Source organism: Equus quagga, chromosome 1, assembly GCF_021613505.1.
Source record: "Equus quagga isolate Etosha38 chromosome 1, UCLA_HA_Equagga_1.0, whole genome shotgun sequence".
Lineage (NCBI taxonomy): Eukaryota > Metazoa > Chordata > Mammalia > Perissodactyla > Equidae > Equus > Equus quagga.
This window is the reverse complement of record NC_060267.1, coordinates 97938007-97951407: the sequence shown is the minus strand read 5'-3', so window position 1 is coordinate 97951407 and position 13401 is coordinate 97938007. Positions and strand designations below refer to the sequence as shown.

General features: G+C 59.0%; 1 protein-coding gene across 1 annotated transcript in view; it reads right to left on the bottom strand.

Moving 5' to 3' along the window:
• Nucleotides 1–6931, bottom strand: part of CHST13 (carbohydrate sulfotransferase 13) — a 30912-nt gene extending 23981 nt beyond the window's left edge. The window contains exon 1 of the mRNA XM_046640738.1: nucleotides 6779–6931. Within this exon, the coding sequence (XP_046496694.1) occupies nucleotides 6779–6875 (97 nt within the window). The 5' untranslated portion in view covers nucleotides 6876–6931. The remainder of the gene's footprint in view (nucleotides 1–6778) is intronic.
• Nucleotides 6932–13401: the final 6470 nt, after the last annotated feature.

The window sequence follows — 13401 nt, the reverse complement described above, 5'->3', positions numbered from 1 at the left end:
GGGCGAGGGGGGGGGGCGGGGGGGGTTGCGGTCCTGCTTTGGAAAAGGAAACAGAAACAGAGGGGGAGAAAAGGGGAGAGGCTGGTGGGAGGGAGGGTGGGAGGGACTGGGGGGTTGCCAAAGACACAGACAGACAGACAGACAGCTGCACACCATGACAGGGACCGAGGCTGGAGCAGGAGAGGCAGACAGAGATAACAGTAGTGAAACAGCGGACTTTGGAAATAGCTCAAAGCAGACCAGCCGGGTTTGAGGGGAGGGATACAGTGGGGGATGAGCTGCCTGCAGTCTGGGAGAGCCCAAGGCCCATGCCCACGGGGGCCCAGGCCACAGAAGCACGCAGCCCCAGATGGGCGGGCAGGCACCGTCCCAGCCCAGTGGGCCCCAACCCGGCACCCTGTGGTGCCTCCTGCCTGTGGGCCCGCAGCCCTGGGGAGCACTGCAGTCGGAAAGGGGGCAGGGCTTTGGCCTGGTGGGGGACCAGTGCAGGACGAGCCTGGGACACAGCCAGGCCCCCAAATTCCAGCGCCTGGCTCCGTGCTTTGAGCACACTGACACACTTAGTCCTGCCACATAGAAACTGTCATTATCCCCATTTAGAGATGGGGAAACAGGCTCAGAGAGGCAAAGACATGTGCCAGAGGCCTCACAGCAAGTAAGGGCCAGAAACAGGACCTGACCCCAGACGACAGCATGAATGCAGCCTTGCTGTCCTGCCTCTGGGCACCCACTCCACCCATCCTCCCGGCACCCACAGGCCAGTGGGTGATGTGCCACACAGGGAAACAAAATAGAGACACCCAACAGATCGTCCTAGGCATGCCCACTCCAAGGAAAGTCTTGGCCCCCTGGCAAGGGAGGGCACAAGTCGCTCAGTGGACAACCTGTGCTTCACCACTTTGGGGGGAATGCTGTTTGGTGATCCCCTGTTCCATGAGCAGAGATTCCGACACACGAGTTCTGGTTAATGAGTTCTAGCTGGACATAGTGTTGCAAGACCAGACGCGGAGCTTCCAGGCCCAGCCAGCGCCGCCCGCAGCGAGCCTGCACTGGGAGCCCGCCCCATTCGGTCCCCGCCGTGACCTGGCCTTCTGGAGTGACCTGTGTGCCCCAGGTCAGGGACATTCCCTCCAGCGATCAGGCCTGGGGAGGGACATGTTGACCAGCCTTTCACAAGTAAACAACAATACCACCTTTTTTTTTTTTGGAGGAAATAGAGCTCTCTCCACTTGTATTTAAAATTCAGATTCTACTCACTGACCTCCACAAACCATCTGGAACGGAACCCTGATCTGACCGGGCCATTCTTGGGTAGAGTCCCCTCAGCCCTGCCTCCAGAACCATCAGGAGCGCCCACTCCTCCACGGGAGCCAGCCCGGGGCAAGCCCCATCCACTCTGCCCAGGGCAGTCCCAGCCTCTCCTCGCCAGGCTTCTTATTTCTACTTGCTCCACCTGGTGATCTTAAAACCCAGTGGCTTCCCACCGGCTAACAACAAATCCCAGTTCCTCCCCAGGGCCCCTCTGGGCACAGCTCCCCGCTTCCCTGCGTCCTCACTCAGCTTCAGCCACACGGGCCTTCCTGCAGATCACTGAGCACACTAAGTGTACTCCTACCTCAGGGCCTTTGCACTGACTGCTCCTTCTGCCCGGGACGCTCCTCCAGGAATCTTTACCCTCTGGCATAGAAACTTCTTCTTGTTCAGATCTCAACTCAAATGTCCCCTGCGGACAGAGGGCCTCTCCAATGAACAGGTTCCACACTGGGATCTCTCCCAGTCTCTCCTTTTCCTGTGTTCACGGAGGTTATTACTGCTGAAATCATCTCTGTGTGGGTGACACCTGGCTGCCCTCTGCAAGGGCAGCTCTGCAAGGCAGGGGACTCTCCTGTTTCCCTATAAACGCTGTACCTCACTAGTGCCAGTGGATATTTACTTAAAGACCGATGACTATAGGGAGAGCACCCTAACTCCTGGCCTGCCATTCAAGGCCACTTAAGACTGGGCCCCAACTTAGAATACCTTTCTGGCTTCCACCCCACCACTCCCTCTCATAACTCCTGAGCTCTGCCCACAGCACATCCCTTAACACACCAGGCCATTTCACTTTCCCCTGCTTTTGTCTGTGCCATTCCCTCTCTCTGCAATTCCCTTTCCTCATTTTCCCACCTGGTAAACTCCTATGCCACCTTCAAAGCCCAACTCAAATAACTCCACCCTGTAGAGTAGAAAGCATAAGGGTTTTGGATTTAAACTAGGGTTTAAATCCTGGCCCCTACACTTCCCAGCTGGATGACCTTGAGCAAGGCGATTCCTTTCTCCTGGTCTTAGCTTTTCCTCTAGAAAATCACTGCTGTGGCGAGCCATCGCTCTTGCCAGCTTACCTCTTCTCGCGGGATTCTCTGGAGGCCCAGAAGGTGCCTCTGAGCTCCAGACACTCAGGCAGGACCTGAGAACAGACAGCAGTGTGGCGAGCTCCTATTGATTTGGCTCCCACCAGCCACTCCGTCTCCTTTTGCCAGCCCACCTGACTTCCCTCCAGGAGCAAACTGCCTACATTTGGTCCATGTGGTTCAGATAGGCTGCCCTCTGCCCACAGCTGCTGGGATAGGCATGTGAGCAGGCCAGGCCAGTCAGAGCAGTCCATCCCTTTATGCCACAGCAACTGGCTCTGTGTGGGCACCATGCGACCCAGTCCAGGCCAATGAGATGCATCCTTGGAACTCTGGCTGGAACTACTGGGAAAGGAGCCACCCCTTTCTGCTGAGGGGGAGCTGAGAGTGAAGCCACCATAGAGAAAGGCCAAACCTAGAGCTGGAGACATGGTTTGAGCTTCTGGATCCATCTGTGCCTGAAGGCAGCAACATCTGGCTTAAGTGGGTCTGAGTTGGACTGTCCTTGCTGGGACACTATTGTCTTGGGGCTCCCAATCTCTGATTCCTCACTTGCCTGAGAGGGACCAGGGGCTGGGATTGGGGAAGGAGTCAGGATGTGCAGAGTCAGGCACTGGGGCCCCACTGGCAGGGGTGCTGAAGGAGAGCCTACAGACGGGGGGCCTGCAGGGGCTGAGTGGGAGGCAGTGGACACAGGGCAGCTGGGGAACAATCAGCCTACCCAGGCCTCCTCTGGCTGCTCCTGCGATGGCCGTGACCTCTGCACTGAGGAGCCCTGCTGAGCCCTCCAAGGGCCTATCTGAGTCCCCCTCAGCCTGCCTCAGCCCTGGCAGCTTAGCTCCCCACTAGTCACTGGGCTTTCTGCATAGGACCAAAATACTAATATTTCACTAAAAACGCTGGATGCTCACAGGGCCGCCACACTGTACACTGCATAGGGGCCATGACTGTCTATGCAGCCTGTGCCCCCAGGTGCTGTGGTGGCAGAGCAGGGAGAGGGGGCCAGGGCCCACCTGGGCTTCCTGGGTCTTACCCCTGGAGACTCTCCAGGAAGGGTTATGTGGGGAGAAGGTCTCTGTTAGCACACATCACCCTCGGACCCCGGACAGAAGCGCTGGGCCCTAAGGGAAGGGATGTGGCCTAGAGGAAGAGGAGGACGGCGATCCAGGAGTGGGGTAGGGGGGCTCCTCTGGAACAGGCCCTCCTCAACCCCCACCCAACGTCATTCCAGACCTTCCCTTCCCACCACCAGCCCCAGGGTCCCCTGGAAGTGGAAAGAGGCCCAGCCTGGCTCGAGGAGAAACACCCATGACTTCCAATGTCAGGAAAGATGCTCAGCCCCTGGGAACCCAGGCAGGGGATGGAGGGTCAGAACGAGCTGGGGATGGTCCAGCACCCCCAAGAAGGCCCCTGTGGGCCAGCCGGGGGATCTAGGGTAGCGGCGTCACGGCTCTCCCTGGGTGTGCCACTCGGGGCGGAGGGTGCAGATGGAGACTCGGGTTTTTAATATTGGACATGCTGGCTCGGTGAGGACAGGGACATTAGTCAGTGTTGTTCCCTGTCCCAGATAGACACCTCGCACAAGCAGGCGCCCAGCGAATCCCTGGTCGATGGTGTCCCACAGCAGCACAGTCACCCAGGCAGGGACACAGAGGAAGCAAAGGTGGAAGGGGCCAGGTGTGACAGTGCACCTGCCACTGGGACCCTGGGGGCGAGGGGGGTGCTGAGGCCAGCAGCGTCCTGGGCAGCTGTCCCGCCTTCCCCCTGCATCTTCCTCATCCCCAGGGCCCTGGGCACTAGGTTAGCGTTGGTGGAGTCCTGGGGGCCGGAAGGTGCTGGGGCGGGCTGCTCCAGACCTCCCCACTAGGAAAGGGGCAGCAGGAGCCCCAGGCCTGAGCTGACAGCCATTCACGGGTCCCCTGCCCAATTTGTGGCAACACCTTCTGCTTTGGAGGAGGGGACAGTGCCCGACCCGCCCACCTGGAATTCAGAGAGGCTGAAATTCCTCCTGGGCTCTGGAGGCCCATTCCCAGGCCAAAGGCCCTTAGAGGCCATGAACCACATGCTTCAACCCTTCCAACTCAGGCCGCAGCTGCAGGACACACTCAGAGCTGCCGAAGCCCCACTGACGCCATTTCCAGAGGCCTTGGAGCAAGATCCACCTCCGGTGGGATAGCTGGCAAGAGGCCTTTCCACCCAGCCATCTCTCCTCCAGACATGCAGCCTGTGCTGCAGGGACCCTGTTAACACACCCTCTCTGGCTTGGGAGGGAGAAGAGCCAGCAAGGTAGGTCGGGTAGGTAACCCTTGCTTATCCAAAGTCACCCACAAAGCTGTGATGGCTGCAAAGAGGCCATGGGGAAAGGTCTGAGGGCCTAGCAGGAGCAGAAAGGGACTCTGGGAGGCAAAAGGGGCTGCACTATGGGAGCTCAGAGAAGAGGCCCAGCCCAGCCTAAGGAGAGCAGAAGCAGGGGTCCAGAAGGGTCTGCCAGACCAGACATGGTGAGACAAGCCTGCTGGCTGGGAGGGTCATGGCCAAGGGTATCCCTGAGGCAGGGCACGGCCTGGGCAAAGGCTGGGGAGGGCAATGTGAGCCACCCGAACACCTGCTCTTCTGGGTCTGCAGGAGAGAGAGGGCCATGGGAGGGAACTCAGCACAGGAGAGCAATGCCTTGATTTTTATCTCCTCTCAACACTGGGTGGAGCAGGTTGGGGGGAGATGACACTTTCTCCCCCAGAGCCTCGGAGACACACACTCGCCTCACAGGCAGCCACCCAAACATGCCCACACCTCCACCGATCCTCCCTGAGCACACTCGCCCCCTGCCGGGGCCCAGGCGCCCTGGGGGCCCAGGCGCGCTGGGGTTCTGTCCCCCCACACCAGTGGCTGAGCTCCGGGGCTGCGGGCCACCATGTGCTGCCCCGTCCCAGGGCCTGGCAAACATTCGTCTATGAATGACTGGGCAGACAGAGACTGTCACGGCCATAGACACCAGCACCACAGCCCACACTGTGCCGGGGGACACTGCTCAGCTAAGACCTGGGAGCACCCACCACGAACTGGGAGCTCCGCCCTCAGATGGCCAGCCAGCCACTTCCCAACACAGAAGGTGGAAGAGTGACCGCGGCTCTCTCTTGTGGGCTTGGGGAGGCGTCCAGGTCTGGGCGTCTGTGCCCAGAGGTGGAGGGGATGATGTGAGTGACAGGGTGACTGAGGAGGCTTCCCCAAGCCCTGCTCACCTGGATCCAAACCAAACCCTGGCTTCCAGCCCAGAGGCAGCCAAGAGGAGCTGGAGGTAGGGCAGGAGAAGGCAGCCCTCCCCGGGAAGGAGGGAGCCCTGCCGCCCTGAGGCTCAGGGTCAGCCCCTCCTGTCTGCTCTTGCATAACTTCACCTCCCAGAAGCGTGTCAGGAAGGCCCTGAGCTGCCCATTTGATAGATGGGAGTACTGAGGCTCTCAGAGCGGAGGGAACAGTCACCCGCAGGTAAGGCTGTAGGATGACCCTCACTCACGAACAAGACCCAGGTGGGTGGGTGAGTGCCACCCCAAGAACAGCCTCCTCAGCCTCATCTCTTGGGCCACCCAGCCCCACTGCCCCGGGGTCCCTGGCCATCCTGCGTGTGCTTCCTTACTCCCTGGGACTGTGTCTTCAGGCTCCAAAGATGGGACCCCGAGGATTCCCGAAGAGCCCACAGGGGGCGGGGTAGGAGAGTGCAGACCCCTCCCCCCCCCAAACCGGGGAGAGGCTAACAGCCAGAGGTCAGGAGAACAGGCCACTGCCTGCGCACTCAAGTTAGACATCTACACCTGTCCCTCGGCCTCTCTGACCTTAGCTTCCTCCTATGTGAAATGGGGAGATGCCGTAAGTGAAGGCTCAGCACATGCCTGGCCCTGAGCAGGTACGCCGCAAGGCAGAGTCCTGACTGGCTGCCTCAGTTTCCCCAACTAGACCATGAAGTAGGTGCGAAGGAGCCCCAGTCCTTCTGGCGGGAACTTCAGGGCGGAGCAGCGCCCTCCAGGCAGAGAGCCACCCGCACAGGGGGATCACGGTCGGGACCCAGCAGCGTCAAGCTTCCCCACGCCCGCGCATACGGTTTACGGGGAGGGGCTTCGGGCGCTCGGGGGGCGGTGGGGTGGGGGCGCGGTAAATGAGGCTGCCTTCGCCACTGGGCCCGATGCCCTCGCCGCCCACCCCTGACCCTCGGCCCCAGGCAAACGCTGTGAGGCCCGAACGGTCACCGCTCCTGGGAGCTGGGCAGGAACGGGAGGCTTTCTGGGCCCACCCAGCCCTATCCCCCAGACCAGGAGGAGACAGCAGGTGCCCCCAACACGTCGAGGGGCCAGGCCGCCGGGGGGTAGGGCGACCCCCGGGGCCCGGCGGGCACTCACCCGGGCGCAGGGCGCGGGGCGCGGCGCCCAGGAGCAGGAGCGCGGCGCCCAGACACGCGGCCGCCAGTGCGCGCCGCCGCCAGCAGCGCCTCCCCATGCTGGCCCCGCCGCCAGGCTGCTGTCGCCGGCCGCGGGGCCAAGGGACCGACCCGGCTCGCCCCAGGGCCCGCCCGCCCGGCCGGCGGCGCGGACCAACCGCGCGGCGCGGGGGTGCGAGGGCGCTGCCCGCGGGGAGGTGGGGGCGGGGCAGACCGCTGGGGCCTGGGGAGCGGGCGAGGGCGGGTCCGAGGGCCGGGTCCAGTGTCCAGGCCCCCCTGCCGATGAAGCAGGGCAGAGGTCCAGGGCGCGAAGGGTGGAGACCATGTGGAGGCAGCCCTGTCGCGGGTGAGGCTCCGCCTCCTGCAGTTTGCCCTGGGGTGCCATCCTCCAGCCAAGACCAAGAAGCCCTGTCACGGTGGAGGGTGGGGGACCAGAGGAGCGCCGTGTCCCCTTGCCTTTTTGTTGCCTTATATGCTAAGGGCCCAAGGGCGGGTATGGGAGAGCAGCCCCCTATATGCGACTCTCCCAGGGCCCCATCCCAAGTACCAGGCCTAAGGGTGCCCCTTCCTTGCCCAAGCCCACCCCGTAGCCTTGCTTTCCGTGGGTGTCTCCAGGTCCTGCGTGAATCCTGGCTCATGCCGCTTCCGGCCAGCCTCCCTCCATAGGAGAGGTCTCAGGTCACCACCCTCTGGGCATCAGGACAGTTGTGCCTCACCTGCTCAGCCTCCAGACTCCAGGTGAGCACTCAGAACTTGCTGAGGACTCCTGTGTGTGAGGGGATGAGAGTAAAATCAAGGCTTGAGAGAGAAAGACATCCAGCTAGCCCTTGGGGTGGCGAGACCAGGTCTGGCTCCAGCATCTTGCTGCCCAGAAGTCAGGCTAGCCGGGAACCCAAGGGTACAGCTGGTGCTGTGTGCATGTGCGTGTGTGTGCTTAGCCCACACTTAGCAGCATGAGCAGGTGGGGAAGGGTGTTGCAGTAAATTCCAGTTTTTTAACTGCGCTTGAAAAATCTAGTGACTCCAAACCCTGCGGGTGCCATTTACTGGCTGTGTGAGATCAGGACAGTCACCTAACCTCTCTGTGCCTCAGTTTCCCATACAGTGGGGTGGTGCTAGTGATGCGGGGTTGGTGAGCCGAGGAGTCAAAAGAAAGATTTCTCGGACTCTCAAGGTCTGGCAGTGGTGCTCTTTTATTTAGAGAATAGTACAGAATAGCATGGGGACGGGACCCATGGGCAGTGAAGAGCTGCAGGCATGGGGACAGGACCCATGGGCAGTGAAGAGCTGTTGCTGCTGCTGCATGGGGACAGGACCCATGGGCAGTCAGAGCTCGTGCTGCTGCCCTGAGTTGAGGGTTAGGGCTAAATTTATAAGGCATGGGTATGTGACTTATTTTTACTGGAAAAAGAAAAGATGATGTAAAAAGTCATTAAGTGATTTCAGTGCAGGTGGGGTCTGGTTATTGTGCGGTCATATAACTTTAGATACGAATCTGGTCATATAGATCGGCATGTAGGTGAGGATGCCCTGGGCTTCTCTCCCTGGGGCAGCCCTAATTCATACCATAAAAATCCACCGGGTCATATAGTTTGGCGTGTAGGCCAGGTCACCTTGGGCTTCTCTACCTGGGGCAGCCTTAATCCACATCACTAGGACATACCTCATCATGTTGTGAGAACTAAATGAGATGCAGGAGCTGTTTGGAAGCGGCTGGCACTCAGTGAGTGCCATCTAAGACTTGATATTAGTGATTAACTATTTTTACAGTTACTGCCTGTTTCTGGCAAGTGACTCTGGTTTCTGTTACAGTGGTGGTGTAAAAATTCCTTCCTGTTACATTGATTTGTTTTAAAGGTATATTTAAGGAAGAATATTAATTAAACAATAGTTTTGCTGGTTTAAAGAGCTGTCTCCAAATGGTGATGATAGGAGTCAAATGGCAGAGGGGTGGGAAACCCAGCCCACGTATCAAACCAGAAGCTCCTTATTATGGCTTTCCAAGTGACCTGGACAGAGAGCCTTGGGGAGCGTCCAGCTCACCCCCGGACTGGCCCACAGGCAGGGCTGCTGCTGCTCTGGGCCGAGGCCCCAGAGATTCCGGGTCATCCACACCACCAGCCAGCCCAAATCTCATCTACACCTGCCTTCCTGAGCCGCCCAGGCAGCAGGGTTCTCTGTAGGGAGTCCCAGCCCCTGGCCTCCTTAGGGCCTGAGTCTTGGCCTCCTGGGCTGCCACCTGGTGGCCACAATTGAGAACAACATCTCAACCCATCCGTGTCCGGAAAAGTCCCTGGAGACCTGGTCCCTGGGGGCCCATGGGTGGCCCCACTGTTGGGTCTTCTGGTGGGAGGGTGAATATGCCTCTCCAGAGCCCTGGGGCCTCAGTAGTCCCCTGAGCAGACGCCCTCTGCAGCCTCTGCCCTCTCTCAGGGGCTCACAGGCATTGGTTCACTTGTTCATTCATTCATTCAGCCGGTCCTGAATACCCACCTGTGCTGAGGCCCCAGGGGGAGGACAGGAGAGATGCTCTCTGCCCTCGTGGGTTTACGTCGTAGATGGGGAGGCACAGAAACCAGGGGTAAGTGTATCCCATGGGGACAGTGTAGCTGGTGCTGTGAAGAGAATGAAGCGGATGAACAGATGTGAAGGGTGCGTTGCCTATAACAAGGGTGGTGGGGGAGGCCTGGGAGGAGGTGACACCTGAGCAGAGGTGTGAATCCAGTGAGGGGAGCCATGCTGGGATATGGGAGAGGCGCCTTCCAGGCAGAGGGGCAACCGTGCGAGGTCCTGAGGTGATGTTCTGGGGCTGCGGCTAAGTAGCAAATTTTCCTAAAATTTAGCAGGTTAAAACAGCCATTTAAATTTTGCTTACAATTTTGTGGGTCAGGAATTGGGGAAGGGGCTCAGTTGGGTGCTTCCCACTGAGTGCCTCATGCTGCTGTCAGACGGCAGCTGGGACTGGCTATCTGGAGCCTGGCCCAGGTTGGCCGTTCCTGCGGCTCCCTCCCACTGGGGAGCTCAGCAGGGAGGTTGCCCTGAGCACCTCCACATGGCACGCCCCAGCCTGGGGTCCCAGGGCACTTGGACTGCTCCCACGGAACCCCGACCACGTTCTGTTGGTTACCCGAAAACTGGTAAGGCTGGGCAGGCTCAGGAGGTGGGGCCACACCCCAGCCTCACTTGGAGAAGCAAGATTTGCCAGCATGTTTTTAAACCATCACAGGCGTGAACACGCACTCCTTGAACAAGGACCAGCAAGGAGGCTCTGGGGTGGATGAGAGTGGATGGGAGAAGTGGAGGAGGCAGAGAGGCAGACAGGGGTCCCTGTCCCCAGTGCATCCTGGCTGCGTGTGGGCTCCTCTCAGCACCGGCCACAGCTGTGTCGCTGGTAGGCTGTGGGCGGCGGGGACCGGAAAACAGGCTGGTGCTGTCTCTGGGGGAGGTGCTGGGCGTGGACCAGGGTGTGGTGGTCCCAGGGTCCAGGCTATGTTTTGAAGGTAGAGGGGTCAGGGCAGCTCAGGGAAGGTATCTGGTGCCCAGGGTGGCAGAGTGACAGGAGGGGAAGGACGGGAAGGTGGGAGCAGGCTGATGATCCAAGGGACAACAGTACTGCCTGGCTTAGGAAGGTCAGCTGGACATGCTGGTGACATGGCAGAGATTGGGGTCTAGTGTGGCCTGGATTGGGAGTGCCAGTTGGGCAGGGCTGGGCTGTGTGCTGCTGGTTACCAAGCGGTGCTAGGAGGAGAGAGTGGCCAGGACAGCAGCAGCCACTAGCTAGGGGGCGACCACCAGAGAAACTAAGGCAGACACTTGCTGGCTGAAAAGTGACAGGCCCTGTCCAGCAGCAGGAGCCCCAGGGCTGAGGCCCCAGGAGGCGCACATTGTGAGACAGGGCTTGGCTTGCAGTTCCTGCCCACCTTTCTTTTTTATTTATGTATTTTCTGTGTGTGAGGAAGATTCACCCTGAGCTAAAATCCATTACCAATCCTCTTTTTTTTGCTTGAGGAAGATTGGCCCTGAGCTAACCTCTGTGCCAGTCTTCCTCTGCTTTGTATGTGGGGTGCCTCCACAGCGTGGCTGATGAGTGGAGTAGGTCTGTATCTGGGATCCAAACTCACGAACTCCAGGCCGCTGAAGTGGAGCGCAGGAAACTTTAACCACTCGGCCACGGGGCCGGCCCCCCGGCTGCCTTCCTTTACTCCTTAGTTTTTAAATTTTATTTACTTTGCTTGTTCATGGATCAAAATTCAGAAACACCAGAGTTTTTTTTATTGAGGTCAAATTCGCATAACATAAAATTAATCATTTTAAAGTATACAATTCCATGGCATTTAGTACACTGACAATGTCAAAAGCACCAGAGACTTACAGTGAAGTCTCTTTCTTCCTCATCTCTCCCAGGCCCTCGTGTGTCCTTCAGAAATAGTTCATGCCCAGATCTCTCTCTAAGTATATGTCTGTATATATGTGTGTACATGTGTATGTATGTTTGCATATATTACTTTCATTTCACAGCTGAGGAAACTGAGGCACAGAGAGACTAAGTTACTCACCCAAGCACACACAGCCACTGAGTGATATAGCCAGAGTTTGAACCTACCAGTCTACCATATTTAACAACTGTGAGATTCTCTTTTTTTAAAATAGCTTGTACAATTTTTTAAAAATTAAACTTTATTTTGGGATACTTGTAGATTCATGTGAAAGAAATAATACAGAGAAACCCTACGTGCCCTGTTGTCCCAGTGGTAACATCTCACAAAACTATGGTAAATATCTCAGCCAGGACACTGGCATCGATACAAGCCACCCACCTCGTTCAGTACCATGTTTAACAAATAATTTGAATTGGCTGCAAACATTTAAAAAGAAAGAGATTTTACAAGACCTGTCAGGTTTCTCTCTTCTTTTGAGCAGTCAGATGACAAGGCGCCCCCAGAAGCAAATCCTGAGAGGCTTCAGTCCAGGCAGTTTGTTGAGGGCTGTCTGTTCTGGGAGCGGGAGGGGGCGGGGGAGGGAAAGCGGCCCGCCGAGGGTGGGGGGGGGGGGTGCGATACCCACCAGGGGCGGCTCAGCCCAGCCCTGCTGGGGACTCTGGAGACAGAGTAGAACACTACACTGCCCAGAGTTACGGCCCACCCCCACCGCTGACAAGGGGCGAGGAAGCAGGTACTTATCCCCCAGCCCCCATCTGTTGCTGGCCGAGGGCTGCTCCCGGGCAGGTGGGGAGGGGGCTGTCGATTCTCCAGCCCTCCCAGCGCCTCTGAGCCAGAAGCGCAGGCACCGGGTCACCTGGAGCAGCCCTGGAGCAGAGAGATGCAGGCGCTGGCCGCTGGTAGACAAGGCTGCGTGCAGTGTAGGCCCGGAGGGCGGGGGTGGGGGATCCGGGTCTGCAGCCAGGACTCCCGTCCCGGGGCCTACAACAGGGCCTGGCGTGGGAAGGTGCCCGGTCGATGGTGCTGGAGGATGGAGTGAGTGCGTGAGCGCCAGAGCGCAAGCACGAGGGCGCTGGGCGCTCAGCCGTCAGCAGCCCCCGCTGGGGAGGGGCGCCCGCCTCGCTCGTGTCCTCACTGTTCTCCCGCAGTGAGAACAAGAGCAGCCCGGAGGGTGGCTAGAGCCGGACTTCTGGGTTCCCAGGGTTCAAATCCCAGCTCCACTAGCTGCGTGGCCTCGGGCAAGCCCCCTCATCTCTCTCAACGTCGGTCTCCACAACCGTAAAATGGGACAGTGAGCCCCACAGGCCGACAAGAGGACAGCGTGGACTGGGTCACGTGGCTGGCTCGGCAGCGGTAACACGGGAAAGGGGTGGCTGCTCTTTCCACCTTTCCGCGCAGGCGCTGCGCTGGCGCTTACACAACCAATTTGCGTCTCCGCAGCCTGATGGGTTAATTACCACCCACTTGTGTGTATTGGGATGGGTCCCAAGGCCACAGGGCTGGTCAGGAGCTGCGCTGGTTCACACCCAGGTGGGTTGCTTCCGCGGACAGCCAGGATGGACTCCAGCCACTTCCTGGCTGTGTGTGTGAGACCTGGGCCTCCGTGGCCTATCTGTAGAACAGGGCTAAAGGGAAGTACTTTCTGGAAGATTGTTGATGGGACTGAGGATGAGGGCCATCTCTGGGGGGGCGGAGCAATGTGCACCTCAGTGGGAGCCAACAAGGATACACCTGTTGCTGAGTGGGCTCCAGGCCAAGGGAGAAGTGGCACAGGGGACACTGCGTGCTTTCTGCACAGAGCCCAACCTCTGGGCCAGGTTCAGTATCACACGGCTCCTCTTCAAGACCCAAACCCCAACATCACCTCCTGTGTAACTCCCCGCCTCCACGGCCAGAGCAAACCCCAACACTGGAGCCCCGCCAGCTCTCCAAAGTTGCGTCCTAGAGAACACAGCAGCCCCTCAAAGCCAACACCCCACCAAGAGGACAAATGGGCCTCCACCTGGCCGCCTCCCCTGCATGAAGCCTGCACCCCCCCCCCAAGTCAACACCTCAGGCTGCCAGCCTAGAGCCAGTGACCCTGTGACCTTCTGCAGGCCCTGGGCCCAATGAGAGGCTGGAGGAAGTGGCCCTGGGGTGGGAGGTCC